General features: G+C 37.7%; 1 protein-coding gene across 19 annotated transcripts in view; it reads left to right on the top strand.

The window, feature by feature from the left end:
- The window catches only part of FTCDNL1 (formiminotransferase cyclodeaminase N-terminal like), a 175,388-nt gene that overhangs the window by 25,535 nt on the left and 124,008 nt on the right, over positions 1–25,845 (top strand). For 16 of the 19 annotated variants that reach the window (XR_014246130.1, XR_014246131.1, XR_014246132.1 and 13 more), the window contains exons 1-3: positions 20,700–20,824; positions 22,942–23,068; positions 25,730–25,825. Coding sequence is in view for 16 of the 19 variants with exons in the window: in XM_082397436.1 (XP_082253562.1) it covers positions 22,954–23,068; positions 25,730–25,825 (211 nt within the window). In the remaining 3 variants the exon portion in view is untranslated. The other 3 variants (XM_082397422.1, XM_082397431.1, XM_082397432.1) reach the window with 3 other exon arrangements.

Raw genomic sequence — 25,845 nt, forward strand, 5'->3', positions numbered from 1 at the left:
AAGCACCTTTTCATGTTCCAGTTGGCCATCTGTATATCTTCTTTGGAAAAATATCTATTCAGATACACTTTTTTTTTTTTTTAAAGGATATTTATTTTACTTTTTTTTTTTAAAGGAATGCCTTTCTTTTTATTATTTATTTATTTATTTATTTATTTTTGGCTGTGCTGGGTCTTCGTTTCTGCGCGAGGGCTTTCTCCAGTTGCGGCAAGCGGGGGCCACTCTTCATCGTGGTGCACCGGCCCCTCATTATCGCGGCCTCTCTTGTTGCAGAGCACAGGCTCCAGGCGCGCAGGCTCAGTAGTTGTGTCTCACGGGCCCAGCCGCTCCACGGCATGTGGGATCCTCCCAGACCAGGGCTCGAACCCGTGTCCCCTGCACCGGCAGGCAGACCCCCAACCACTGCGCCACCAGGGAAGCCCCAGATACACTTTTTAAATGGGTTTGTTTATTTGCTATTAAGTTGTGTGAGTTCTTTATATATTTTGGATATTGACCCCTTACCAGATATATGGTTTGCAAATATTTTCTCCTACTCAGTAGGTTTTCTTTTCATTTTGTTGATGGTTTCCTTTGCTGTGCAGAAGCTTTTTAGTTTGATGTACTCCCACTTATTTATTTTTGCTTTTGCTGCCTTTGCTTTTGGTGTCAAATTCAAAAAAATATCATCAAGATTGATGTCAAGGAACTTACTGCCTATGTTTTCTTCTAGGAGCTTTATGGTTCAGGTCTTATATTCGAGTCTTTAATCCGTTTTGAGTTGGTTTTGTGTATGGTGTAAGATAGTGGTCCAGTTTCATTCTTCTGCATGTGACTGTCCAGTTTTCCCAACACTATTTATTGAAGAGACCATTATTTCCCCATTTGTATATTCTTGACCCCTTCATCATAAATTAATTGACCATATATGCATGGGTTTATTTGTGGGCTTGTTATTCTGTTCCATTGATCTAGGTGTCTGTTTTTATGGCAATACCATACTGTTTTGATTACTATAGCTTTGCAATATAGTTTGAAATCAGGACACATGATGCCTCCAGCTTTGTTCTTCCTTCTCGAGATTGCTTTGGTGTGAGAGTCATTATTTTACCTTCTTCTGAAAATTATCTATTAACATAGGAAATGTATAATCAAACATAATGATGAAAGAATTGAAAATTATGAATATGCTAACCACATTATAGAATCATGATCACATACTAGTCATAAAAATTACAATGAAATGTCCTGGGTGGAGCATGCCCCCTTTTGGTTTCCTGCTACCTGGACTCTAAATGCAATAACTGGAGGTAGAGCAATCACCTTGAATCACTTGGAAAGTGAATATTGAGGATAAGGTAAGAAGAGCCTGAGTCTGAATGTGCATCCATAATACCAGCCCTGAAACTGCCTTCTGGATTTTATATGAGACGGAGAATTTTCTCTTATTTAAACCTAGTAATTTTGGGTTTCTGTCTCTCACAGTTGAACCTAATGGTAATTACTTGTGTTATAAAATTCTATCATAAAAAATGTTAATGATTTTATCATGATAAATAATAATGATTGTGAAAGTTAATAAAGCTGTATTTGGTATCATTTCAAAAGCCTAAGTCAACATTAAGACTGTAGTATTTTAATGGCAATTAATACATGTTGCCATTTTTATAGGTTATCAGTTACAATTATTAAAAGTGTTTTGTAATTAGCAATCCAGCATAAGAATTGTTTGTAGCATACTTCAATTTAAAATAAACTCAAGATGAAAATGACATAAATCTATTGTTAAAATAATTATTTCTGATTCCATGGTAACCTTTTAGAGACAGCTTTGCTATGTCAAAAATAAAACTTGAGTTTTATGGGATGAGTTATACATTGGGACAGCAGAGGGACTCTCTCTTTTTCCAAAGTTTCCAACCAGGTTTCTGGCTCTATTGCACCAAGCCAAATGTTCTATATCCATATAAAATACTCTAGCAGATTTAGGTTTGGAATGCAAAAATTACGTTGTAATACTGGATAAAATGGGCTAATGGGAGGAAATATGAACTCTTGGAGAAAGTTCAAGTGTCAGCTAAACTAGTCAAGGAATTACAGTTTATCATTATAATTGATACTTAGAAAAATGTCTTCTGAAGAATGAAGGTCAAAGTCCTGCATTCACTATACTAGAAATTGACCCATTATATCTAATTCTGTTATAGTAGAATTTTACCCCATGGTTTAAATTTTGGTTTTTTCTTTTTTCCCTTCTCAGAGGGACAGCATTACATGTGTAGGAAATGTTGTTTTTAATTTATTTCCACTGTATCTTTAGGGAATGGGGAGATAAAGTGGGGTTGATTTGGGAACCCATAGAGAACATGAAGACTCTGAGTTTGATTTAAAAAGGGAAAATTTAGTGTTTTATAACTAAGGTAACAAATTTCAAGGAATTCTTCTCTTTCTTGTGATTGTTTTTGAATGTAAGATGCATTGAACACCAAAGCAGGAAATTGAGAATAGTGGACTTAATACAGGACTAAACGTCTGTATTTTGAGTAGAGACTACTAATACAATATTTTCCTAAATGTTCAGGTTTTAAAAAAAAAAAAAAAAACTTTAATTTCATGAACTTGAGAAGTTGGATTTCTCTCTTTTTTATTTAATATAAATTCAATTGGGAAACTACAGGCACTCCCTGAAGCTATTAGAGCTACTGCAAACCACCACCCAACGATTCCATTCTGAGATCTCCCCTAGAGGACAAATTTAAGGAAAGCTCAATTCTAATTTTCCTCCCATATAATACTAGGAGACCAAACTGACCCTGTTGGGATTTGATCCTTTAACTCCATGATTTCTCACTTGAAATTCGGACCATTTAATAGTGCTTTAAGTACTTTAGTAAGGCATTCTTACACTGCATTTCTAATCAGAGAAACATGAAACAAGATCTGTCCTTAAGCTGTTTTACTTTGCCTTATAATGGTCTCCATTTCCTTTCACGAGGCATTATCTTGATAAATTGCTGTTTTTAAAGATCACTTTGCCTGGAAATTGTGCAATAGATCAGGCACTGACGATTCTTGTTGGGGTTGAGATTTTGGCCATGTTTTGTAACCTCCCTTCCTGCTGTATTAATATTCCACAATATTCCTGATTTGGCTCTTTGTTTCTAATTTGTATACTGGCTATTAGCAAATTAGACTGGGTGGATTTTCCCAACAATTAAGCATTATCATTAACTAAACTAAGGAGTAAAAAGCATACAAGAATATTATTATACTCAAAAAAAAAAAATCCACAGAGTACTCAAACTCTGTTTAAAAAAAGAAAGAAATAGAACGGTCCTGTAAGTCAGGTCACATTCCTTGAATTCAAATGTTAATAATTATTCCCAATGAAAATTACTGTGGTAATTGGTTTATAGAGGTGTGTTAGAATTTGCATCACTTACCTACATTTATCCCTAGAAATCTAGCAGTAGTTTAAAGAAAACTTACACAGTAATTTGTCTGTACTTATTACACTTGGAGGAACACTTAAAAAACACTGCACATAAACAAAATACAAAGCAGGCTCATCACTATGGAGTACAAGTTCTTAGAGTGACAATAACAATTAGTATAAAAAGAGCAGCGTTGGCTCTACTGAGGACTACCATATCCTCAAAAGCAAAGGAGCAATTTGGAGGAAAGCTATCAAAATTAGTCCCCATTATCAGTGAGTTGATTGTTAAATAATGCCCTGAACTAACTTTGAAATAGCACATGGGTATGTATTTCTTGAAGTCAAGAAAACACCTGTCTTAATATTTCTGTAGTGTTAGATTTATACCTCTAATAGAGGATTAAAAGACTACTTTGTAATTATCAAGCACAAATCTCAAATTCGTATTTAAAAATAAAGTTAATGTCATGCCCAAAGTCATGGAGAAATTTAGAAGTGGTGTTTAAAATAGAAATTTAGACTACTGACTTGAAATCCCATGCTCTGACCACCAGACCACACGCCTGCCCAAGGATACTTACATTTTTTACTGAGTTATTCTTCTTTGTAATTAGATGCAGTGATTAGAGTGTCTTTTGCATTACTCTGCATTTTTCTTTTAAGTCAGGGTTGTAAGCCACACAGGGCACTGTCCCTTATAAAATTAAACAAGGGATTTTCAGTCTTGCAATACAATCTCTTGATATTTGTTTATAGGTTTCACACATCAAAAAAACAATGAAATCTGTAATTTTTCAAATTACAATCCTCTCATTCTCTAAGTTATGTGACTATGAGAATCTGCAAATCTTTTGAAGAGAATGTAATCTTTATGCTTACAAAATGTAGGCTTTCATATTTGGGTACAATTACAAATCAAGGCTTTTTAACCCCATAATAATCAGTTTCTCAAAGTTGTGGGTTTTCCTCATTTGAAAATAAATTAATGGGAATTTAAAAATATAATCCATCCAGTTATTAAATCTTTTCAGTCTTTAAAATTAGAAACCATTTCTATTCTCAATCTCCAAAGAAGCAACAGCAGAAAGTACCTTATACTATAGCATATTACAATTTAATTTTTTTGATTGAGGAAATAAAAATAAACAGCTAAAACCAGCTTAATTTAAATTAAAAAAGGGAGAAAACTTTTATGTGAATGTTTATTATTTTACTTTTTTTCATGACAGACATATATTGTGTGCTTAAATATTGAGTTTTTCTCTATCAAGTACCTGTCAAGAGAGAAAGTCAATCTTGGAACAGCCAAAACTCAAAATACTACAGATGGCTTTCTAAAGGGATTCAAATTAGATAGTATTCAATGTTGCAAAAAGCAATGATAACTTTTATAGCTTTAAACACCAGTTTTAAATTAGAGATTGATATATAAGGGAACTAATTTTGCATAATCACTCATTTTAAAATAATACATTATAGTTACTAAATTATACACTACTTTTATGTAGAGACATACATATTTTCTGAATGCTGTCATGTAATTATTTAGAAATTTTATTCTCAAAACCATGAGTTTTGGACACAGGTTACTTTTTTTCTATTAATACTTTATTTTGAGAGGAAAATATGGCCATTCACATTTTTTTCCAGACCTTCCTGGAGCAATCTGCAGGGCAGCGAGTGGGAATTGGGGGAGTGGGGTGGCATTTGACACATGTAAAACTTGTTAACCATTATGTAAGAAGCGTGGGTCCTTTGTGAGGGTGTAAAGAGTTTCTCAGAGGGAAAATATAGTGGAACCAGGAGCATCAATGCCCAAAGAGGTAGCCTTCTGACTAGTGTTTGCCTCTTTGTCAAAACTCTAGAAAATAATTTCGGAGAGCAGTTTCTTTGTCTAATTTGCTCAACACTGTACCTCTGGTGTCTAGAACAACAAATATTTGTTGAATGAACAAAGGAGTATACGAATGGATGAATAAGTAGTGATTCCTTTGCACACCTTTTAAATCAAGTTGCCAAATTAACGTTAACAGTCATGGGTAAACTGAAGATGATCCCACTGATCAGCGAGTGGTGTAGGAAGTAGACACACTGAAGATATTTGAGAGAACAGAACCATGACTGGGATCAGGGAGTCTTGAGGGAAAATGGCCACTTGGGTAAACTGACTTTTCCAAAGCAGATGTAAGTCATGGGAAGACCAGTGATCTATTGACATCAAAAACCTCCTCTTAGGGCTTCCCTGGTGGCGCAGTGGTTGAGAATCTGACTGCCAATGCAGGGGACAGGGGTTCGAGCCCTGGTCTGGGAAGATCCCACATGCCGCAGAGCAACTGGGCCCGTGAGCCACAATTGCTGAGCCTGCGCGTCTGGAGCCTGTGCTCCGCAACAAGAGAGGCTGCAATAGTGAGAGGCCCGCGCACCGCGATGAAGAGTGGCCCCCACTTGCCACAACTAGAGAAAGCCCTCGCACAGAAACGAAGACCCAATACAGCCATAAATAAAATAAATAAATTAAAAAAAAAAGCAAAACCTCCTCTTAAAATTATGAATGGGGGAATTCCCTGGCAGTCCAGTGGTTAAGACTCCACGCTTCTATTGCAGGGGGCACGGGTTTCATCCCTGGTCAGGGAACTAAGATCCTGCAAGCCTTACGGCACAGCAGATGAAGTAAAAAATTATGGATGAAATATGATAGCTGGGCTTTCCTTTAAAATCATACTTTGAGGGGTAGGGTGGAGGGAACCGGAAAAATAGATGTGGTATAGATGAAATAAAATTGGCTACATGTTGATAATTGTTGAAGCTAGGTGCATGGGATCCATTATACTCTTCTCTACTTTAGTGTTTGAATTTTTCTATGAAAATAAACAACCACACATCCTTCCACTTAAGAGTTTGACATAATAAACATTTATACTGCCTGATAGGTAGATATAGTCTCATCTTAGAAACCCTTCTTATAATATGTAGATTAAGAAAATTTTTTAAAAGATTTGTCTTCATGACAAAAAATTACTTTTAGCACTAGATGCAACAATTATGATGGAAATTGTTACCATATCACTAATATCAGGCTTTTTTATTTTTTAAACATCTTTATTGAAGTATAATTGCTTTACAATGGTGTGTTAGTTTCTGCTTTATAACAAAGTGAATCAGTTATACATATACATATTAATATCAGGCTTTTAATAATCTTGGGGAAAAGCTAAGGAGCTATGCATAGACTTATTTTACACAAAGCTCAAGTCATCCTCAGCACATCTTTGCACTTACTTGGACAAGGGCTGAGGAAGTCAAGGAGATTATTGGAAAGGTAACCAAATAACCAAGGTAATCTTGATAGCCCACCTGCTGTTGGCCATCTGCAGAAAAGACTTAGGTGGGGCCTATCATCAGGTGCTGGACTCAGACTTAGGCCACTGAGGCTGCTATAACAAAATATCATAGAGTGGGTAGCTTATAAAGAACAGAAATTTATTTCTCACAGTTCTGGAAGCTGGAAGTCTGACATCAGAGTGCCTGTGTGTTTGGGTTCTAGTGAAGGTTCCTCTTCCAGGTCACAGACTGAAGATTTCTCTCTGTATCCTTTAATAAAGGCATGAATCCTATGCATGAGGCCTCCACCCTCATGACCTGATCACATCTGAAAGGCCCCACCTCCTAATACCATTAGCTTGGGCATTAGGTCTTCAACATATGACTTTTGAGGGGACACAAACATTCAGACTATAGCAAACCCTTTAGTGATTTTCCATTTATCTTAAAATCTAATTCCTTAAGAAGCGACACATGTATATCCCTGCCTCTTCGGGGGTTTTTTCAGGTCTTTTCAGGTCAGTGATTTGTGACTTCATAAATAAACAGTCTAATATATATTAAGTAATTAAGGTAAAATGAGTTTGAATTCTCAATTTATCTTTAGGCACCATCATAAGTGATGTGATGCATTCAGGTAAGAGATGATGAGAGGAAATGAGGTGATTTTTTTCCTCCTCAAAGGATATTTTCACAAAGATTGATTTGAAAATGTTTGTCATAAAAGTTTAAAAAAACCCCAGCTATATGTTACAGAGTCCTTGGGGCAGGAATTATCTCTCCACAAGTACCTTTTCATTTTCTCATAGCATCTAATAAATAATTCTGTTACACAGTAGACCCCAACACCTTTCTTTGCAACTGTTACCAACGCTATCACCATCCAGTGTGACATGAAAAGAAATGACTCCAATCTTTAATAGTATTAATCTGAAATTTTAAAAGCCAGTCTTGTTATTGAATTAAGAAAATATACAATGGCATCAGTACTAAAACTGAAAACTCATTACTGTAACAGAACAAGGTCAAAATTAAGTGAGCTCTTCCCTTCAAACAGTACCTTAACTCTAGTATTCATTTTCCAGCTGATCCCTCAAATCTACTTACAAGAAGATAGGTTTATAATTCAAACATTATAGGAAGAGGAAATCTAATTTTGACCTTGAGTCAAATTGATGCCAAAGGGAGTTTATGGTTTTCTTTACTTTATAAGCTGTAATTGCAAATACAGTTTTCTTCATCTGAAAAACTATTCCACCCTGAAATTTTCAAACAAAAATAGTTTGCAGAAACGTTGGCAAAAGACATCTTCAAAGGAAACTAACTAGTTTGAATTAGAGAAAGAGGAGAGGGATGGTGGATATTTTTAAAGGGATTATGTTTTCAATATTTTGGGCACTCTAATTCCTGTTGCTTTTTTGAAAAGCATTTCTCATTTAAAATTATAAGTAGATTAGTAATTTAAATGTGCTTAATTTTTAAATAAGATAAAAATAACATGAATGCGTATAACTGTAAGAGAAAAACATGAAAATCTTTTCTTTAAATATTAAATAGAAACAACATTGTCATCAGTAAATGCCATAAAATACTAAAATATATGGGTCCGTATTATGGCATTAATAAAGATATAGAAATGGTATGAAATTCATTTACCAAAAATACTTTGACTGATTATTTTAATTAGAATATTTGATAATATAACATCATGTACAATGCCAATAAATAATGTTGGTTGCCTCAACACTACTTATTATCATGTATCTATAGGTTAAATTTAGAACCATGCCTAAGTTTGAGATTAACTGAGTCATCACCTTTGCTACAACTGTTGCCTAACGTTCAACATAAGACAGGTCAGAATTCTGGTTTTATGAAGTTAATATGTATTTCAGTAGGTGAGGCTTTAGTGTAAAGTAAGAGATTAGCATTAAGTAGAAATGTTATCCCTTTCTTATCTTATTGCAGCAGGTTCCAAGTCCTTAACTGATCTTCTCATTTCTTGTAAATATATAACTCTTTTCTCTGTGTGTGTGTGTATAGTTTTAAAAAATTCTCACACTCAAGTACTTTTTATTCCGGTGAATATTGAACATGGACTTTCATTACCAAAGCCATGTTTGAACAAGGTATCACAAAGGAACCCACCAAATTTGTCTCAAATGTTCTTAGTTTACCTTTGAATTACCTACAGTGATAGTTTCAGTACGAAAACAAGAGATACCTGAACCTTTGAGAGTACCTAAATATTGGAAAAAGGTAGTTCATGTGTCTGCTAAATGGTCATCCTCATGTTAAAGAGAAAGTTCAGAGGTTCTTATTTGTTTCTAGGAAGAAATAATTAAATACAATAAAAACAAAGGAGCTGGAAAACCTATCCAGAAGCATCACATCTCCAGGAACGGCTTCTGTGTCAGATCAGGCTGAAATAGGTTTAGAAAGATAAAGCCATTTCCCAAAACGATAGCTCCCCCCACCACCCCCAAAATGTTCTGCCAGATTAACCAAACCAAAATAAACTAAACCAAAACAAAAACAGTCAAAAAATAAAGATAAAAGTGGATTTCATAATCATTAAAATTATAGTGGCCATTGTTAATATCCAAGAAAACAATATACCATGTGGTGAGATCCAAACTTATTTTGTTTGTGGAAAACTTAGCATCTCAAGGAATATATATTCTGCAGGCCCTCTTCAGGAAAAGATTGTTTAAAGATATATGATTTATAGAAAGGTTCAGAAAATTGAAACCTAGATTTTTGAATAGTTAGAAGTAGGCGCTATCCTCTGAAATTTGAAGAAAATATTTACAAGTAAAATGAACTCTTTCTGCAGAGATGTGTTATATATGGAAAATAAATTGTATTAAGTTTAAAAACTTAACATCTTCTACCTTTGATAACTAGGAGGAGAAGTTAGAGATGGTCTTGTTAGATCCCTAAACTATGCAGGGCAACACTATTCAAATCATCCCTTGGTACCACTCCCAAAAAGAGAATACGGAGGTGGGGCTATTCTCCTACCCAATAGGACAATTCATAGAATCTTAACCTATTAAGCTGGAAATTCATAGAATCTTAACCTATTAAGCTGGAAATGACATTACAGAATACCTCGTCCAGCTCCCTCATTTTACAGATATGGAAACTGAGGTGCAGAAAGCCTGAGTCATTTTTCCAATGTTACACACTTGGTGACAGGCTGGAATAAAAATACAGCTTCTTGATCTCTGGTCTGCAGTTTGTTCCACTACGCAACATTGACTAATCTCGGTATCTACTCAGAGCCAGAAATGTGTTATTCATAGCATTGACTGCCTTCTTACAGAGATAATGTGGGTTAAAGAGAGCTAAATGCCATTGCAATTATTGTCGTTGTGGTTGTTAGATTTCACTTCCTGATCCTCCTGCTGGGGCTCTATTTTAAGCCACACAGGCAGGCAAGGTAGTCCACTGTCCTATACCATAAATAATTACTTTGGGGTCAAAACAATTATGTGAAGTTTCCTGCAGGAAGATTTCTTCTCTTTTTAACACCCTTGCCTTCTCCCATTTCCCAAAGTAATAGTAACTTATCTTAGGAAGAAAGGAGCTTGGATATCCAATTGCCCTGGACTGAACCCCACTGGCAATTCTTCCATTTGAAGAGATGAACAAAGGAGATGATCAAGGAACAAAATCTTTTAGTGTATGGCTATGCTAAGTTTATCTCATGGAGAAGAGAAGGAGATTGTATATTGGGATGGGAAAAACAAATAAGAATTATAACCAATTAAACATTTTGCCTATAAAATTAGATTTTAATTACATCTGCTAGTAGCAGTTCTTTTTCCATATCAGTAATCCCATGTAGGTTGCCAGCACTGCCCTTAGAATTTGATGCTCCTGACAGTTTATGCTTGAATATTTTCTTTCAAGTCAGAAAGGAAAAATTCAGATGTTTGAAAAAGAGGAAGAAACTTCAAGTCTATTGTGTTTTGCATCATCATCTTTCAATTTTACTCTCCTTTTAGATTTAGAATAGAGGCATATAAATACATATTTAGGCCAAATGCCAAATGGCTTAGTATTATCTCAACAATTTTCAGAGACTGAAGCTAGATGTCATCATAGAATAAACTTCTTGAATATAAGAAGAAATGTGAAATGTAATTGCAATTACCCTTTTACAATAAAAAAATCACGGTAAACAAATTTAAAAGTTTGATATCATGGTACAGAAACAAATATTCATATTATTATCAATCTATTTCCCTATTTCTCAATTTAAAAACTTAAAAGTTCTTTTTTTTCTATATAAGATCATCAGCTTTCACAATCTTCCTTAATTTTGCAACACTTTGCTCTTCCAATACTTCCAGCACACAAGGAACTTTTAATTCCAAGTTATAGCTGTGCATTCAAAGTGAATATTCAAATATTAACCAGTGCATTAGAATATCCTTCCTTGTTGGCATTATGCCCTCCTTTGCTGACTGTACAGATGCAGATATGATGATGACGACGTAGGTATGTAGCTATTTGACTTTCCAAAAGCCAAAGGCCAGGCTGTAGTTGAAGCCAAATAGAAATTTTGGCCAAATACCAAAGTCAAACTTACACTAAGTCCATAATTCAGAGTTTGGTAGAACATTTCAATAAGCAAAGAATGTCCTAATTTTTTTTATAGTTTCTCTATTCTCTTTTCCTCCTTTTTGGAGAAATAGCTAGACATTTTAAACTGAAATCAGTGAATTCCTCTAAAATCCACAAGATGGTGCTATAAAGCGGCATTTAGAAAAATTTTAAAAACCATATGCCTTCTAGGTGCAATTTTTAGGCAGGACCAAATAAGTACCATTTAATAACATCCAGTATAGATAAATGCTATTTTTAAAAAAGCAATGTAAACGAGATTCGTTGATATAAGGAAGGCATACCTTTACTCCTAATGTTGCTTTCTAATAATTTATCCCATAAATTATACTTCCGTTAACTCTGTTATTGATCTCAAGTTTTAAGAATATATTGTGAGAAGACTGAGAATTGAACTTGGATCTCACTAAGTCTTTTTTTTTTTTTTTTTAAATTAATTAATTTATTTATTTTATTTTTGGCTGTGTTGGGTCTTCATTTCTGTGCGAGGGCTTTCTCCAGTTGTGGAGAGCGGGGGCCACTCTTCATCGCGGTGCGCGGGCCTCTCACTGTCGCGGCCTCTCCCGTTGCGGAGCACAAGCTCCAGATGCGCAGGCTCAGTAGTTGTGGCTCACGGGCTTAGTTGCTCCGCGGCATGTGGGATCCTCCCAGACCAGGGCTCGAACCCGTGTCCCCTGCATTGGCAGGCAGACTCCCAACCACTGTGCCACCAGGGAAGCCCCTCACTAAGTCTTAATATGAAAAGTACCGGACTGAAACAGAGACCAGAGTTCTAATCTCTGCCCTCCACCTGAATTGCTGCCTCCAGCCATCATTCCGTCTATTCCTGCTGTTCCTAACCAAGGGCAGTTTTACCCCTGGGGACATTTGGCAATGGCTAGAGGCATTTTTGATGGTCACAATTTGGGGGGGGGGAGGGGGGAGGTTGCTGCTACTGACATCTAGTGGGGAGAGGCCAGGGATGCTCCTAAATATCCTACAATGCACATGACAGCCTCCACAACAAAGGATTATCCTCCGCTAATTATCGATAGTGCTAAGATCAAAAAACTTGACCTATCTGTTCACTCCTTTGTTGGTTTGTCTATTCATTCATTAATTAGTTCATGCATTTATTCACTTATGTGTATACTTATCTACCCATCAGTCCATTAGTTCATCTCTTCTACAAATTTTTATAAAGTGTCTATGATTCAAGACTGGACTAAACTCTGGGGATTAAAAAGACAAGAACTACTTTATTCCTGTTCAGTCTAACAGGGAAAAGAGACACTTATGAAATAATATAACAATAATATGTGATCAGTGTTTCAGTGGTAAGATGTTCTGAGAACACAGCAGAGTATGATGAATTTTGGAGAAGAGGACAGAATTCAGGAAGGCGTCATAGAGGTGGAGATTGTTTATTAGGTGGGTGGAGGGTGGTCATAGAATAAAATTTTGAGCAAAGCACAAGTAAAGCCAGAGACACATAGTAGTTTAAAGTGTGTTGGGTGAGCAGTATACTGTTGCAGTACGAGATTAAACTGAGGAGGAGGGTTAGGAAAAGGAAAGGAGAAAAAGCAGATGGGGCCCCACTGAGAAGGGCCTTGGATTCCACCTTCCAGGCATTGATTTTTTAAAACAGAAGAGTGATATTAGACATGTGGCAATCACTTAAACTTTTTAGTTTCACACCCTTAGAGTATTTGATGAGATATATTTCAGGTTTCCTTTTAGCTTTAAAACTATGTTTTATAATTATAAAGCCAATCCATTAGAAATATTAAATACTGTATATTCTTTGATTTATATTATAACCATCAATAAAAATCACAATATCTGTGAAGAAAATATCTTTTTTCATACACAAAATTTGTATTATCACAGATATTTACTTTCATTATAATGAACAAAATATAATATATTCCTATTAATATATTTGGTGTTTATTTTAAGGCTGGACATACTTGAGAAGATCAAGCTATCTTACAGAATATACAGTCTTCTGATTGGTTTATTCCTACATCAGTAACTACTTTAGGTTGACCCAGGATACATTTTTAAAATATCTTTTCCACACACAACCTTCTCTATTATTTGTGCTTTTATCAATAAGTTTTAGATAATCTAATTAGATTGGAGTAGTTTAACATATGTTTTATAATTTGAATAATTACTTCAAAAATGTATTGCGGTCTTTTTTTAAATTTATTTTTTTCATTGAAGTATAGTTGATTTACAATGTTGTGCTGGTTTCAGGTGTACAGCAAAGTGATTCAGTTTTTTTATACATGTTTAAAATATATACAAAAGAATATATATGTATATTCTTTTTCAGATTCTTTTCCCATATAGGTTATTACAAAATATTGAGTATAGTTCCCTGTGCTATACAGTAGGTCCTTGTTGTTTATCTATTTTATATATAGTAGTGTGTATATGTTCATCCCAAATTCCTAATTTATCCCTCCCCCACCTTTCCCCTTTGGTAACCATAAGTTTGTTTTCTAGGTCTGTGAGTCTGTTTCCGTTCTGTAAATAAGTTCATTTGTACCATTTTTTTTAGATTCCACATACAATGATATCATATGATATTTGTCTTTCTCTGTCTGACTTACTTCAATTAGTATGATAATCTGTAGGTCCATCCATGTGCCGTAAAAAACATTGGGGTCTTTTATGTCTTACATTGATAAATGAAGAAAACTCAAAGATTAACAATTGTTTGAATTTTATTTGAGTAAATTAGTAGCTATCAAGTGGATATTTGATTTTGATTTACAAAATGTATTTTCATTACATATTTTTCATTTAATATTTTAACACTTGTAATATAAATTCAGCTTTAAAATATGGGTAGCTGAGACCGCTGCTACAAACCAGTTCTATTGTCATTCAGAATTTAAGCCCATTGATCAAATGGCATAACATGAAATAAAAGAAAAAAAATTGGATGGGGGGTGCAAAAAAGAAAAATGGGCCCCATATCTAAATAAAATACAAAAATCTCCTGTGAGGAACACTGCCATCCTTTTGCCCCAAATATAGAAATGAAAATACTGATGTCAAAAGTGACAGAGGCACTGAGAAGGGCAGGGCTGTATTACAGTCTTCTGAACTGGTTAGTGATACAGTAACCAAGCCGCTTTCATCCTTGCCTGTTGTCTGATTATAATTGTCTACTCTATTTGATTGCATCTACTTGAATCCTTTTTTTCTCCTTCCCCCAAATCTTTATCCTTCTGGTTTCTGTACCACATTTCCGCAAGTATTAATTAAAACCCTTGATGGATCATTTCAGATTTGAATATCCATTCGTATTTATTTTCCTCCACAGAAATTACTATTAAAACCAATCCAATAATTTAAAAAGTCGTGTGGGGCTTCCCTGGTGGTGCAGTGGTTGGTTGAGAATCCGCCTGCCAATGCAGGGGACACAGGTTCGAGCCCTGGTCCGGGAAGATCCCACATGCCACGGAGCAACTAAGCCTGTGCGCCACAACTACTGAGCCTGCGCTCTACAGCCCGGGAGCCACAACTACTGAGCCCACGTGCCACAACTACTGAGCCCACATGCCTAGAGCCCGTGCTCCGCAACAAGAGAAGCCACCGCAATGAAAAGCCCGCGCACCGCAACAAAGAGTAGCCCCCACTCGCCTCAACTATAGAAAGCCCGCGCACAGCAATGAAGACCCAACGCAGCCAAAAATAAATAAATAAAATACATAAATTAAAAAAAAAAAAAGTGGTGTGGATTTTCCACAGTGTTTGTGTTTTGAGACAGCGTTATGGACTCGATTCAAGATAGAAGGTTAATCTTCAAAAGACGAGAACTTTGTATAATGTTACAAAAAGGGTTTCAAGCCCCACAAAAGTAGTTGAAATAGTCAGTGGTTTTCAAAGGCACCTTAGCTTTCAGAGAGGGGCCTTGGAAGAAGCAGTAATGGGGGCAAAGTGTAGGACTGCAGGGACACCCCCAGTGCCCACCCCTAACCCCACTTCATCATAAACTCTGCTTCCACCTCTACTGCCTGTTTGTTCCAGATCCAATATTGTTTGAACAAACATTACAAGGAGGTGCCAGATGATTTCTAAGGTCCCTTCTTACCTGAGGTTCTATGAATTTTTATTTTCAAATCTTTTTCAAAAACATAGAACTTAAAGTAAAAGCTGTCAGTAATAACTGAGAGGCACAAGGTAGGATAAAGAAAACATTAAAAACAACAGAACCAAAAAATTTAACTTTTCTACTTCTTCCTATGAAATTAGACATTTTCTATTTAAATGTAATGAAAAGACACAATTTAAAAAAGTTAAATCCCTTCAAACACTGAGATATACAGTAAAAGACAAACAGATCAGCAGGAAAACCTTAATTCGAACCTTCAGTTTGAATGTCCTGCAGAGACAGACCTTGGAGATCTGCCCAAGAGCAGGAGAGCTGGTTCTCTCCAGAGGGGGTCCTTTTCAAAGCAAGGGGTGACACATGGGAATTAGGGCATGCAGACATCACAGGATGCTTCTGTTCAGGGTCTCTGATTCCTGTGCATACGGGAGATTACCCTCTTGGTGTCAGTAAGAGTTGACATTCACTTAGATATACATACATAGGACATTAAACAACAGTAGCACAGAAGTGCCTACAAGTGCACAGAGCATGACTGGACACTACTGGACTGTCACAAGATGTGTCGTTTTTCTTAATAAAAGTTGGCAGTCATCACCCCCTGGTTGGATTTTTTTTTTCTTGGCTGCGTTGGGTCTTCGTTGTTGTGCACGGGCTTTTCTCTAGCTGCGGCGAGTGGGGGCTACTCTTCGTTGCAGTGCGCGGGCTTCTCTTGTTGCAGAGCACGGGCTCTAGGCGCACAGGCTTCAGTAGTTGTGGCACGTGGGCTCAGTAGTTGTGGCTCGCAGGCTCTAGAGCACAGGCTCAGTAGTTGTGGTGCACGGGCTTAGTTGCTCCATGGCATGTGGGATCTTCCCAGCCCAGGGCTCAAACCCGTGTCCCCTGCATTGGTAGGCAGATTCTTAACCACTGCGCCACCAGGGAAGCCCTGGTTGGAATTTTTAAGTAAATATTCATTGATTAAACTTCATAATGCAACAAAAATTCATGTTACTTAGAGGACAGCGTTTCTAAACATTCTCAGTATTTTTCTGGAAATAAGATACATTTTGTGAATTATAATAGTTTTAGAAATAATCTTAATGTAGTCCCATAAGTTAAGACACATTTTCAGCAAAAACTCAGTCTATTTTAGGGATTGCTCTTCATCTGCAATATAACTAATAGGTATAAAAAAACCAAAAAACAGCTTTGGAGAGAGGCTCTGGGAGACACTTTATTCCATTCAACACCTAGCCTCCATAATAAAGGAATGCACAATGGAATGACCACAGGGAAGGTGGAAAAGGAAAGGAATGAATTAAGGGGTGAATGGATCATAGACTTACTTTTTTGGCCAGTACATGAGATATTCTGGCTGTGAAGGAATAGAATGCATAACCAGTGATTCCAATTTAAGCTAATAACTATGCTTACATTGTACTCTACTGGTTTTTCATGATAAAGAAAAATAAAGAGATCAGCTAACTAGAGAGGAAGAATCCAGTCCATATTGTGTAAAGGGAAAGACATTTCCCAAATATTAAGATGAAAACTTGTTAATTCTGGGAATTTTGCTGTTTTTTCCCCCTTGACTGAGACAAAAGTGGCTAGAGATCCATTTCCCATAATTAAGGCAAAGACGTAAGGGCAATGGCGTTATTTCTGTTAGTTGCTGTAATATCTTTGGATATCAAACTCCTTTTCTTCATTTAAAATAAATGAATAGCATAGCTTCCTCCACTCCAAACTAAATAAGGCAGCAGTGAAACTCATTTGCTATTTTAGAAAATGACTAATAGAACACATATTTCATAATGTCACATGATTCAAATAATTTATTACTCACAAGCAATTAAAACCACTCTGCACTTAACTTGTCCTAGAATGACAACTAAAGTCACTCTTTTTTAATTCTTCATTTATCAGACCACATTTATATGGAAGAAGAAACAAAATCTTCTCATGTTCCATGAGGAGGGAAGAAGGCAGAATGAAATCTGACATAGTGTAAAAATATGGTGAAAGTGTAATCTTAGAAAAATTGCACAAGGAATTAGACTTCTGTCTTTTTTTTCTTTTTTCTTTTGGCTGTGCTACCCAGCTTGGGGTCTTAACCCTGCCCCCCACCGCCCCCCCAGCCCCCCCTCCCCTCCTCCCCCCTCCCCCCCCAGGAATAGAACCCGTGCTCCCTGCAGTGGAAGCTTGGTGTCCTAACCACTGGACCACCATGGAATTCCCTACACTTCTGTCTTTCTAAGGGAAATTCTCTACTCATATTTCCCTGAACACAGATAAATGCTAGAATATGAAAAGAGAAAAAAGATTCATTGTATTAATTAAAATGTTCTTTAAAACAGTATTTCAAAATTCCACAGCACAGTAGGAAGCTTTCTAATTACCATATTCTGAAATGCATCAGGTAAGTAGGTAGTGAAATGGATTAAGTTAGTAAAGTTGATTCTTTTGCTTGTTCTAATAAGGGCTTGCCTTCTTTTGTGATAAGTTGGCCGAGTCTCCTATATATGAAACTCTTGAACAAACTGTAAATTATATGTATCCGCTGGCCTGGAAATTTCTACCCTTGATATTTTTGGTTCTGTTGCCCATTTGGGGGGCCAGAAGAGAGGATGCAGGCGAGGCAGAGTGGTGCAGTTTCCGCTCAACCCTACAAATCAGAAACAGGCTGGCATGAAGGGGAACACAACCACAGGGCAGGGATCAGGGTGAGGTGAGTGTGAGTGAGTCTGCAAGTGCAGGGTAGGATCCTGCTTTACTTAAAATTTTGATATTTTGTTTAGCACTGATTTCTTATTTTGTATTAATTTTGACTTCTTAAAATATTGCATTACCGAATTTTTTGGCACCCACTTATATTTTGTGCCCAAGCTGAATGCCTCCCTCGCTCACCCTGGTCCTGGCTCCCTCAAGCAGTACTGGGCTCTCCATCCAAGTAGATCTATGGAGCCACACTAGAGCACAGTCTCTCCCTTTCACCTGCCTCGACTCGGATGGGCCAGGGAAGGCTTTCACAAGAGCTACGTTCTCCCTGCTTGCAAAACTGAAAATGAAGAGTACAGAAAAGTGTCCTCTTTGTCTCATAGGGAAGCTATGGGAGTGTAGGAAGCAGTTGTCATTGATGGAACTGACACTGGGACTTTTAGCTGTTCTCTCTTCTAGTACTTATTTGTTTCTGGACAGAATCCATGATGAGCAAAAGAACTAATGCCCTGAATGTGGATTTATTAGCAGGAGAAATGAGGAGTCAGAATAACACATTCACCCAAAAAGTATGAAAAAAATCCCTCCAAAGCATGCTAAGTTAAATAAAAATGAGAGGCTTGATATACATACATTGTAAATGTGACATAAACTCTTTTAAAGCATGAAATGGGCAGGATTACATGTGATAGAGCTAAACTAACACCAAGGGTACTTTTCCATTCTTGAAGAGGTCAAAATAATACTTCCAATCTCATTGCTAAACTTCTCATCAGCCTTGCTGGTATCTGTCTCCTTGTCTTTTAAAAAAAGATATGCTTACAGTCTTCAGGCAGGGGCAGATGCTGCCCCCCTTACAAAAGAACCCTGGGGCCCTGGTTCCTCTCCATTTGTGTTTGACATGAGTAGAGTGGAGAAAGGGACTAAAGTTTACTGAGTAACTCCTCTGTGTTGATGCTTTCAGAAGCATTATCTTACTTGATGCCCCAGCAGCCCTGGAAGAGAGAGTGGTTCTCACAAAGAGGATTAGGAGATGCAGGGAGGAAGATTTAGTCCTGGCAGGTGCTACAGCTAGAACCATGAAGCCCCTAGGTGTCACACTGTTTTCTCTGGAGGGATATGATAAGACTAGGTGTAATGTTACTACTCTGTCTTTCGTTTTAGCAAGTCATCTCATCATACGATTGATTGTTGGAAAGGTGAAATACAGGAGCTTCAGTTCCATTGTCTTCCATGGAAAGAAACTTTGGATACTGCAGAACTTTTTGGAAATTGGAAGTTAAAGCTATAGGCAATAAAATTTCTTGAAAGAAGAGAAAGTTGGGGATGTTGATCTGGTTAAAGAGCTCTCAAAATTATCTGCTGGCATTAGATGGGTATTGGTTTTTAGGCATTAACATGAGTATAAATCTATTTTATGCATTTCTATGCAGAGTCAATAGAAAAAAACCCTAAATATATATTTAATTCCTTAGGGTCCCAAAGCATTTTGAGGATTTAAACTGATAAACCAACCTCAAAGGGACTGATTCTTGCAACTAAAACACAGACACCTCTGGGGTGAAATGTGGCAACAGTTTGACAGGCATAGCAGTAGCTTAGGCCAGAAAGGATTTATCCAATTAAAATTATGGGATGAATTCTGGCTGGCAGAATGTAATTACCAGACTTGGAATGGATCCAGGATCCTGAGGTTAACACCCCTCCTCTTGCCAACAACCCTCCTACCTGCCAACACTCTGAGATGGAGAAGGCTGGATCTGACACAATCGCACATAATACTGTTGTGACATCTAAGTACAATGATGATGATGTGAGAAGCATCATGAACCTGATTTTTTTTAACACTCATTATGTTACTTATTTTTATGCCACATTAGGCTAGAAACCAAATGTCCACATAAATGTTAATTTCCTCAAATCTGTGTTTAAAAAGTATAATTAGAAAATAAAAAATAGATTTAAAAATTAATTTATTCCGCCAGAGTAGTTATTTAGTGATTATTTCACTTCAGGAACGAAATTGGATCAAAATGGTGACATTTAATCCTTGTTACATTAAAAAAAAAATAGCAGGTCCTGATTTTTTGGAAGAGAAATGTATTCTCAAGGTTCACTGGCCTAAAAAGAAGGGAAATGCTTAATGCCTGGTTCCTACTCACTGTAACTTAGACTAAATGGGTATATGCTTTTGTCTTGGGGTGGGTCCAGACCATATTCGCAATCGCTCGCGGGCAGTATTTCTCAAAAGGGAATTTATCAAAGATGCGTTTGTGTGTAAACCGGGGAAAAGAGCCCCCTGCTGGTGTAGGATCAGTGGGTAATGACCTCATCATTAGATTCTAATGCCCTTTTAAAAAGTCACCCATTTACTAGAGAATTGTGGAGAGTTACAGGTTAAAGCAGGTGGGGCGGGAAAGCAATTCTAGAGAGAACGTTAAGCTCTCCGGGACGCCTGCACGCGCTCCGGGCCGGTGGGGTCGGGTGGGGTCAGGGAGGGAGCTGCAGAGCCGAGCCGGCGGGCGGCGGGGCTGGAGCGCGCCCGGGCGCCCGGGAGGCGGGGCCAGCGACGGAAGCTGCGCGCCGGTCACGCGCGGCGACTCCGGCTCGGCGCCGTTCTACCCCGCCGCCCTCCGCGCCAGCAGGTGGGTCCCCCAAACCGCGGAGCAGCCGGCGTGGTCGCAGGTTCGAGGCGGGCCCGGGGCAGCGCCGCCGCCGGCCGACCTTCGCTCCGGGGCCCGCCGCCCGCGGACGCTGATACCCCTGGTGGAGTCTCCCGGGGCCCTCAGCGAGTCCCTCGGGTTACCTTTCGGCCCACGTGGCTCTGGGCCACTGCACACCAGAACCTGGGCGGGACCGCGCAGGGGGTCCCAGCGACGGTGTCTGCCCCAGACCTCGCACTACGGCCTCCTCGGCGAGCCTCTGCCGCCCTAAAAGTGCCGACGGTGGTGCGTGCGCAGGACACAGGTGATGTGGCAGAGCCATCGCGAACTGCTCAGCTCCTCAGGGGCCCAGCCGGTTCCTCCGGGGGAGGCAGGTTTTAGGTCTCTCGCCGGAAGTAATCCCAAAGGTGATCGAAGTGGTGGGAGGACTAGGATCACACTCTCTCAAACCACAAAGTGTTTGGGGTCTTGCTCGGGGTCACATTCTTAGAGGCCGAGGGAGAGAAAGACTTCCCCTTTTTACTAACAAGCCTGACTGCTTGCCAAAAGCTTGATATTGCCCCTAGTTTCGGCTTTTGCGGTGAAGGTGGATTTTTCTAACACCATCTTTGTGTGATTTAGCTGTCCACAGGGAATAAAAATGTGGAATGAGAGGATGAAACTAATCCTTTCTTTTGCACTGTTAGAGGTTGCCATAAACACCATTTGTTAAAAAGCATAATTATGTTGGGAAAGTGCCTGATGAGACAATTAAGCTACATAAACACACTGAAAACAAATGAAAGCCAGAAGACGCCCACACCCCTTGTGTAAAGCAATTTTTTGTTTACATAAAAACGAGAGATGTCTGAGCTGCTTTATTACAACAGTGTTATTAATGTCTACAAAATCCTAATGACCGTATTTTTTATGAATTTTCAATCATGAGATGATGGTCACAATATGAAAACCTGAACTAACCATGAAGCCCTGTATCCCCTCTTAGGTTAAAGTGATCAGGCCAACGAACAATCCTAGTGAACAGAAGCCAGTGGATTTATGCATGGAGAACACTATTAATGGCACCACAGCATGTTAGCTTAAACTTATGAGCTTAACGTGTGTCTCAGAGTTGGACATCATTCCCTGCAGTATCCCCACACGGAGAACATTACGTGCCACAAAATGACCCTCATCAAATATTTGCTGATCGAGTTCATGAGGGCCACATTCACTTTTAGCTATATTTAAAAGAGGCCGAAATATGATGGCCTGATCTTAAAAAGGGGAATTATTTTCTTTTTGTTTTGAGATATTGAAATTTCTTTAGTTCATAGTATCATTTGGGGTACAGAAAGGTAACTAGTTGAAAATGCCATTCTAGAGTACTAAGGAGAATCAAAGCAACCACCAAAGCTTGTGTGGAATCATTCCATTTTCAACAAAATCAGTCACATTTTTGGCTGATTATTGAGTAACATAGAGTAGTCCATGTCAGTTCAAGGTACAGAGTCCTGTGAAACAAGATTTTAAGCTGATATAGGGACTGTGGAGATCAAAGTACAAGAGAAACTTAGTCATAGAGTTGTCATTTAAAGCCCCCAAATGAGTCCCTTTTGTTAGTTCATATACTGCCCATGGCATGGCCTGTAGAGATACCCTTTCTCTCTGTCAGAATAGTTTTTGTGAGAATCAGCATATTAAGTAATCTGCCTCATTTCTCTTTTCTGCATTTCCCTAGTAATCTCATTTAACAAAAGTATCATGCCTGTTTGAAAACAGGATTAAACTGTGGAAGACAATTCTTAAAGGGAGTAACATACTTTAATGAAGAAGTTTCACAGGACAGAATTCAGACTGAGTAACTTGATGGTTATTTTCTAGTGTTGTTACTATCTTCGTATGTTCATATGTGCATGACCACATATACATGGTTTCCTGGTTGAGTCAATCTGAGGATTTTATCCTTTAGGTGTTACTGAGGAATGAAATAGTGAAGTATTCATATTATGACTGCCTGGTTTCCAAAAAGCTATGATTTTTTAAAAAAGTTTAACGAACGTGAAAATATGAGTGAACTGTAGAAACCAAAATGAAGGCTTCTTTTTCTCCTACTCTAGACGAAAATTACCATGTCTTCTTCCAGACTGGGGCTCCGTTTGGCTGTCTGTTTATTAAACATTTCAGAAGCCAGAAGAAAATACATTGTTGAGAACGTAGCGAAAGCAGCTCTTCTTGAAAAAAATGGTAGGAACAACAGGCAATTGAAGTGAATGTGTAGTGTTTTGATAATACAGTAATTTTTGTACTCTGCTAACAATGTCTATAGAACACTCTTCTTCTTTCTTCTTGAATTTCCCCCCTTGTTCTTGGGCTGTTATAGCTTCTGCAGGACTCCAGGATACTGAGATAGACGACTTACTCAGATGCACATATGCTCTTTTCCAAACGCCTGCATACAATCCAGAGCATATTTCTTCACATTGGAGACAGTGTCTGAAATGCACATTATTCAGGATATTGGCAGGCTCCTGAGGAGGATATATTTACATAAAGGTTTAATGTTTCCCTCATGGGCCATTTATATGATCATTAATAGAATGAGCATAATTGTATATTATGCTTTTTATTCAGCAGGTTAAACAAAAAATAAACTTACCAAATATCAAGTACTCTTCAAAAGCACTCCTGCCACTAAAGCCCATGCTGTCATTGCAGCATTAATATTTCTACTCCATTTTCTCCACATAAAGACTCTTAGGCAGTTGCATTTAAATGATGTGTGTATGATTACTCTGCGATTCAATTCAGAAGACTGAAACTCAAGCCTCCTTACTCCCTGGGCCAGTATTTACTATAAGAGATACTACTCTCTCTCTTTCTTTTTAACCCTTATTAAAATGTTCATGTGATGACATACAGTTCTAGACATTTGTTTTTACTTTCACACATACACAGAACATAGTGTATTTATAGACTTAACAATCACTTAACTTTGTTATTTGAAATCAACAGCTTTTTGGCAACAGGTGAACACTAGGGTCACAGCCCTAAAGCATTTGAGACAGTCAATTTTAATTTCTGATTGTCATTTTTTATTTGGTTATTGCTTTTCATGAGGGAGAAGTGTTTTCCCCCAGCCCGTTTCTAACGCTGAGCACATTTAAGTTACTGTCTTGCAACTTTGAGGGAGCTGGAAATGTCTGTGAAAATTCCTGATAATTTCTGATAAGAAAGCTCCTCTGGAGTCAGTGTGCAGCTGTGCTTTTGCATTCTCTTTGCAGTAAGAGCCAGCTTGGGCCCCTCATTGTCAGATAGTACATCTAATGGGATTGGGTGAATGTGCAGAGACGTATTCTGTGATTAAGTGACTGGGCAGAGACATTTGTGGAAGCCACACACTGACGGATGCCTGGGTCTCAACTCACAGTTTTTATCAGCTTATTAGTGACAGCAGCTCAAATGGAATTATAGCTATTACACTTCATTACAAATACCAAACAAGTTACTTCTGCTGAGGTTCATACTGACAGCTCCTCCTGCCAGCAGTAATTTTTTTTCTATGTGCATGCTTAAGAAATTTCAGGAGAGAGTGTTTCATTCTTTCAGCATTTGATTCAATTGAATCATATGAAACTGAGAATAAAAGCTTTTCAGAAGAAGATTTAGAATGAAAAAAATAAAATAAAATCGTTTCTTTTCTTCTAAAAGCTTAAGTATGTTGAAAAAATACATAAAAAGAGGTTGTATGATCGTGTTCCTACTCCACCTTTCATAGTTTTAAAAATGCAGGGAAGGTAGCACTAGTTAAGAAAATGACCTGCTGTTTTACAAATACTTTAAAGGCATTTATTTTTAAGTGAGTGCAATAAAACTGTATCACCTATATTTTTTCCAATTAAGCAATGTGAAAACATTTAAATGACCTAAAAGGTCTTATGGAAAGAAAGCTGAATTATAAATTTTAGACCTACACCAGGGCAGCTCTCTGTAGATGCTCATTTGGCTATGAGTGAGTGACATAAGTTTATCTTTTCATGTTATTAAAATTAATAGTGCGGGGCTGCTGTAAGCTCTGTAGTTGCTGTGTGTAACTTATTTTTCCTCTCCTCTGAAAAGATTAATTGTTAAGCTGCCAGGGGACAGGGCGACAAAGGTATAATGGCATAGTGAAAGGTTTAATTACCGTCTGAAAACTTTTGTCCTTCGCTTTGAATTTGCTTTTGTAGGCATACGAGGAACTTTTAAGGAGCCTGAACCAGGCTTGTAAACTTCAAAAATAACTACAGGGTTATGTGTGGTTGCCATACAAGGGTATGGCAGCTTTCTCCTTCAGGTTACACATTCAAGTGAGTCACAAGCTGCTGAAGGCTGGAAGTCGTTAACATCTGAAGGCTGTTGGTGGCCTTTGAAAAGGAGATGGTGGAGTCAGAACAGTTTCTAATAGGCAGGTGCACGTATCCCAGAAACCTCTGCTCCAGGCACTAATTGGCCTATCCTAGTTTTTCCAGATGTTAGATTTTGATTTCTGGGTTTGGAAGGAAAAATTGACAAGGCCTAGAAGATGAGATTGATAAGGAACAGAATTTAGAGTGATATGATCTGGCGATTGAAAGAAGAGCTACCATCTTAGTCTGAGTTAAGAGAACTTTGGCAAGTTCAGAAGCAAGTGCCGGAAAAGTTCTCTCATAGACACCAAAGCCTAGTATCTGAGCTGAGCCGTCTGCTTGTAGTGGGCATTACTGTCTACAAATTTCATGATTAGTCAGTGTCACTTCAGAGGTCACCCCCCAGAATTTTTCTCTTAAACTATTAAACTATTTCTATTTAATTATATCAGAAGAAATAAAGTATTAAGATTTCATCACAGAAAAAAATTGTTGCATTTATGTGTTGTTTTCTTTATAGGGCAGAAACATTCTGAGGTATCAGTGCTCAACATATTTTCTGATCAAGAGTACAACAGATCAGTCATTACAATAGCAGCTTCTGTTGCTGAGTTAGGTAAGATTTCAGTTTCTTTT

The sequence above is a fragment of the Balaenoptera borealis genome (assembly GCF_965194805.1).
Source record: "Balaenoptera borealis genome assembly, chromosome: 6".
NCBI classification, from domain to species: Eukaryota; Metazoa; Chordata; class Mammalia; order Artiodactyla; family Balaenopteridae; genus Balaenoptera; species Balaenoptera borealis.